The 6,000-nt window shown below is 42.0% G+C and overlaps 1 protein-coding gene across 6 annotated transcripts in view; it reads left to right on the top strand.

The window, feature by feature from the left end:
* Positions 1-406: 406 nt before the first annotated feature.
* The window catches only part of DNM1L (dynamin 1 like), a 42,195-nt gene continuing 36,601 nt past the window's right edge, over positions 407-6,000 (top strand). For 4 of the 6 annotated variants that reach the window (XM_054819471.1, XM_054819461.1, XM_054819442.1 and 1 more), the window contains exon 1: positions 413-629. In XM_054819471.1, the coding sequence (XP_054675446.1) occupies positions 528-629 (102 nt within the window). In that variant the 5' untranslated portion in view covers positions 413-527. Of the gene's footprint in view, positions 630-6,000 lie in introns of all 6 variants that reach the window. The other 2 variants (XM_054819453.1, XM_054819489.1) reach the window with 2 other exon arrangements.

The following is a 6,000-nucleotide window of genomic DNA, read 5'->3' as shown; positions in this document are numbered from 1 at the left end:
CTAAAAACTACCTCCGGCAGCCAGCCCAGGCAGTGATGAGGCCTGCCTCCCCCACACGGGCTGCCTGTGGCACCTCAACTCACGGGCCACCCCGCTACTGCTGATCCCCGGAGGGGATCAGCTTTATCGTATCGAAAGATAGAATAAAACCTGAGAATGGCTTGCAATACAAGACCACAGCGACTACGCTGTCTGATCTTCAAACGCCTTCGGCCTCTGGGCGCTGGCCAAGCACAAACTCTGCTTCCCCGGTCGGGAGCGGCCGGCGCACTGCGGCGGTTCACAGCCCCAACGGCCGCCGCCGGAGAGGGCGCCCGCGCGCGCAGCCTCCCCTGCACTACAACTCCCATCATGCCTGGCGGCGGCGGCGCAGCGCCCAGTGGGCGCGCACAGCCTGCTGGGGGCCGTGCCGTGCGCGGGGGCTGGCGCCAATGGTGGCAGGCGGAGGGGGCGGCTGACGGGAGCCGTTGCCCGTCGCGCCCATTCATCGCCGACGCCTTCCCCGGCTCTTGCTCTCCCTCGCCGCTATGGAGGCGCTGATCCCCGTCATTAACAAGCTACAGGATGTGTTCAACACGGTGGGGGCCGACATCATCCAGCTGCCGCAAATCGTGGTGGTGGGCACGCAGGTGAGGCGAGGAGGGGGCGGCGGAGCGGAGCAGGCCAGGCCGCGGTGGGGGAGCGGGCGGCGCGGGCCCTTACCGCCCTGAGGGCAAAGTCGAGGCGTCCATCGCGCCTCCGGAGCTGCTGACCCGCGGTGGCCTCCGCCAAGGGCACGGGGGGACGCGGGCAGCCGAGGGAGGCCGGGACGCCCGCGTCCTCCCCCGTTACCTCCCCGGCTCCTCTGCCTCCCCACCATTTGCAATGGGAGTGCCTCTTCCACCGCCCTTCCTTCCCCTTCGCGCTTCTCGGTAGCGGTTTGAACGCCCGAGGAGCTCTCGAGGGCTGCCGGAAGGCTCTGACCCCCCTCTCCCGTGGCTCCGCGTCGGCCTCCACGCCGGGGGTGTGGGTGGCACCGCCCGTCCGGGGGGCCTGTTGCCGACCCTGTGCTTCAGCGTGACCGCCATCGCTAGTCGGTGGCTTCCCTTCCCTGACAGCCGCCGTGAAGTGGGGGCTGAATAAAAGGGATGTGGTAGCGATAAGGCATCTTGCAACCGTGGATCGGTTTACGTTGCTACGAGTCCTTATGTCGTTTGGACCTCTTTGTCTCAGCTGATGATGAGGAATGAAGGTGAGCGGCGAAGCCAGCCTTTGTTGGCTGTGGCAGTTACGTGTGTGTCTCAGCTCGATAATGCTGCTGCTGGGCTCGAAGATAGCTCAGACCCTATTCAAATAGGATGCCATTCTTCAGCAAAACTTTTGACAGTAGAACATGTGTTGACCAGGACTGCAGCAGTCATAAGGGAGATGAAAATGAAATGTTAAACACCACTAAAACTTGAAGTTAATGGATCTCTCTCTTTCTTTCTGTGAAATTAAAAGTGTTTATTGAATGTCTGATGGTACTTGACAATAGCATGCCTACCTCAGACAGTAATATCTATGACTCTGCAGTCAGGGATTTCATTATATGTCTTAAAATACGTGAGCTGTATGTTTAAAGCTTGTACATTGCTGAAGCATGGAATAGGTTTGCTCAAAGCCAACTACAGTGTTGAACTGGTTGTGAGGCAACCATCTGTCATTCTGTTTTACCAGATAGATTCATTGACTTTATATCAGCCACTTTATAAAATAGATCTAAAATACTTGAATTGGGTGGGAGAGACTTTGCACTGGTAAGCTATATTGGGTACTTGGTATTTTTGTAACTTATAGGAGTCCATCACTTTATGAAGACATTTAATCTCCTTTACATTAAAAATCATACAAGCAAGCTGGTTTTTTGTTTTGTTTGCTTTTCTTTTAGTTCTGCAACAGAAAGTGCAAGGCAGTGGTGTGGCATTTTTCTAAGTAAAATAAATAAAGCATTTTTTCCGTTTCACTATATGAAATACATTGAAGTGGCTTTTATTTTTAGTTGTCATCCTTTTAGACAACTTTGTCCTAGTTAACTTTTCATGTGTGTACAGTAGATGCTGAGAGTTAAGACAGTATTGATATGCCTTTGACTTCAAGAGTCTACCCATCAGTATTAATATCCGTTCAGTGCTGTATTCAGTATATTCATAAAAACCCTTGAGTTAGTACAATATTTCTTAGCCTGCCAAAACAAAGTCCTTTATAGACTCCAGGAAAATATATAGCAAAAATGTCTAGCAAGCTCTATCGTGGGTTTTTTTGTTCTGTTTTTAGTCAGGGTTGTTGGAAGATATAATTGTATTTACTGACATGGTAATTCTGTAGATGGTTATTTTGTGCAATTAGTCTTAAAATAACTTGAATAAAATTTTATTATTTTATTAATTTGAAATTAGTTTATCATAGACCAGATTTCTGGAAATGTCTCAAATATGGCCTTAGAGCTGGTAGTTTTGCTGCTGGTAGCTTGCTTCCATTTTTTTTTTTTTAAATGTGCCTTGAAAAAATCTTGTTTCTTGAGATATTTTTGATTAAGTACTACATGGCCTTTATGTTTGTTCACGGAGTTGTTTTGTTTTGTAGCCTACTGGCATATGCAGTCTTTTATTTCTTTGAATAATATTCACAAACAATTTTGAATTTTGCACCTCAATTTTTCTTTATAGGAAACAGATGCTACCAGTTAAGATTTCTGTAATGCTGTTAATTGATTTATGCTGCTTTTACTTCCAGTTTGCCTGTTGCTTTTCTTAAATTACCTTTTTACATATTCAACAAGGAGAAGAAAAATGCTTTAAGTTATTTTTGCTGTTTATTTTTCTCACCTGTCTCACCTCTTTTATTGTTTTGTGCTTGTGTCTTCTTCAGTTCTGATTTATTTCTGCTTCTGTGCATCAAGTTAATTCTATCTTTTCTAGAGTATATAGAACCAGAAAGTGATTATAATCCTTAATTTAGCTTTGAATGTGTTTTGTTTCCCATGTCCCCTTTTCCCCTCCTCTGTTGTTTTGGGGTTAATTTCCTACCATCCTTGTGTTCTGAGCAATTGAAGTGTCTCAATTTTTCCTCTTTCTAGATGGATTTTGCTACTAATTACAAAATATTTCTCAGTAAATTTTGCAAGTTTAGATGGCCTCTCACATTTCTTCTAGTGGTGTTCCCGTGACTCAGTCATGTGAGAATTCCTGCTCATTCTCCCCATAAATACCATGTAAGTTATTTCTGTATCTTAGTACAGGGTCTATTAAGAAAATTGAAGACACTGCTGCTGATAGAACTTGGCAGTCTGAGAGTGTCCTCCAAGTTTTCATCATTATTTCAGTGGTTTTGCCATTCCTAGATAGGTGTTCTATTTTTTCCCCAATTCAGTATTACAGTTCCATTTTTAGAACTGTATTACTGAAGTGCAAAAAAAAAAAAGTCCAGGCTGGGAATACTGTATAAACAATATTTGTTCAATAATATTGTAATACCCACTATATAAACAATATTTGTTCAATAATACTGTAATACTCAACCTTCTGATGTGTTTTATGCAAATGCTTTGTGATCCACACTTGTAAGGGATAACAAGGTGGTATTGAAGTGCCTTAACCAAACACATTAAAAGAATAATAAAAGGAGGCAAGGGGAAGAAAAGTTGTTTGGTTAGTTACAACCTTTTGTATGTTAAGGGCATATAGATGCTGTCACAAAAATGAAATGCCTACACTACAAAAGTAGGCATGAGTTTTAGAATAAATTTAAAAAAAAAAACAACCAGCCAACAAAAGCTCTGCCTAGATATGTGTAAAAAAAATTAATTACCTTTATTTTTTTCAGGTCATTGATTCTTGGAATCTGTTTTGGGTTTTTAGAAGTCATTGACCTACAAATTTTAGTGTCAGTTTTGTAGCAAAGTTCTTCCAATATTGACATGATAAAAACAAATTGTGGGCTTTATTTGCACTTGGTAGTGCTGATTCTAGTAGAGACATCATGGTGAAATGGATCTAGCAACTAATGAATTTCACAGTGAGATTTTTTTTAAATGACCTTTCAGGTTTACGTTTATATAGTATTTTTGCTCAGTCTTCGGTTAATGCTATTTTGGGACTTTAAATGGGGCGGTGTACAATATATAACATAGACTGTTCTGTTGGATGTTTCTGTCTGAAAGAGCTGTTTCGTTTGCCTCTGTGACTGGCTCACAGATGAGTATTACATTTTTAATTTTTTTTTTTTTTTGCTGATTGCACTAAGTACCATGTTTGATATTTCAACGCTAAACCAATTTTTTTTTTTTTTTTTGCCAAGGAGGAGGTTTTATTGATCTGAGAGAACAGATAGCCTGAGCATTTGAAAATGTGTAACTATGTATTCTGGTAGGCTGAACAGTTAGGATGGTAATTTGCCTGATAAGAAGTTGGCAGCAATGAGAAGTTAATGTGTGGTCCTGGCTACTGGGACGAGGAGAATCCAGTGGATGCTGTATCAAAGCATCTGGTTTGAGAGAGACTGACATTGTAGCGTTAAACTTCAAATGCCCTACTGAGCTTCTGTGACCTTTCCCTGTCAGGGTAGGTCAGGGAACAGAAATTTAAGTTGCTTCTGCTTATTGAGTTTATTCAATGTATCCTACACTGTGTTGGCAAAAAGCCAATTTTAGGTGACGGAAACTCCAGCTTGTGCCAAGCAACCAGGAAAACCCTATGCCAAGCTCAACTCAGGAATGTCTTCCTCCCTCCTCTCTTGAGTTTCTTTTTGGTCCAGGGATCTTTCCTATGATTTCAAGCAGATGCAAAATTACATTTGTATCTACATTTGTCAAAGGGGATGTAACTTGAGCATAGCTTCAGTGCTGGCCATGCTGACTGCGGAGAGCTTGTCTTTTCTCCCAAATGTTTTCCAAACTTCTTGGTTTGTTTTTTTTTTTTAATTGTTTTGATATCTGACATGCACTGTATCTGGATTTGGGCATAACTGTTTTCCTTTTTGCCATCCCTTCCTCCTGCCAAATCATGCTCTGATGTCTGGTGTCTGTTTCAGACAAGCAGCAAAGTGAGACTGACGTTAATTGGCTGTTTACATTTACCAGACACAATATAAATTTTGCTGCTAAAGTTATATAGTGCAAACAACATTTGAGTTGTGCTGTTTGTTTTCTCTGATGGGCCCTCTCCATTTCTGAAAAGCTATACTTTTTAGGTCCTGAAGGCTTCTATGATTGGAAGGATGGCATTTTCGTTGTGTCTATGTGCAGACTGTATGAATTAAAATACAATTATAGGTCTAATAACTGATCTCCTCATCTTGCCTTTAATCTCTACAGATTTTTTAATATGAAAGCAATATCTAGCATCTTTTAAATGAAGATACTGATTTTATTGTTTGCAAACACCCAGTTATTTTTGAAGAGTGGAGAGAATACACGGTTGTAGAAGGATGTGAATGAAGTGGTATTCCACCCCCTCACCTACCGCCACTAGTTTTGTGTGCTTGCTGCCAGGGTCCTGTTCATCTTGCGATTGGCAATTGTCTTTCTTGGAAGACCTATATTTTAATTAGAATGGATGGATCTTGTATCTTGTCCACAGGGGACAGTGCAAAGGAAATATGGTTTCAGGAAAGTGAAGGGGAAGAGTATTAAAGGAGAAAGCCCTGGCAAATGTGTTTCAGAATCTGGAGAGAAAATGGCTGTGCAGTTCTTGGAAAAGGTTTGTTCATATAGTAGCCAGAAGGTTGACTGGGCTTCTCTTAAAATAAAAAAAATAAAAAAAACCAAACCAAAACAACTCTGTTGTTTAGAACTTTATTAATTTGAAGATATAAATTGGTTTTGTTTCGATTGATTTAACTGAAAAAGTAATGAATATAATAGTACAAGCCATACTATGTAAGGTCTGTCTGTAGGGCTTTGAAATGTGGATCTTCAAATACCACAGTTCCATGATCTAATTTAGAGTAGTTCTGTACTCATTGTTTCTAATTACATAAGGT

This window comes from Grus americana, chromosome 1 (assembly GCF_028858705.1).
Source record: "Grus americana isolate bGruAme1 chromosome 1, bGruAme1.mat, whole genome shotgun sequence".
Lineage (NCBI taxonomy): Eukaryota > Metazoa > Chordata > Aves > Gruiformes > Gruidae > Grus > Grus americana.
Note: the sequence above shows the minus strand (reverse complement) of the source record. Positions and strands in the feature narration are given on the sequence as shown.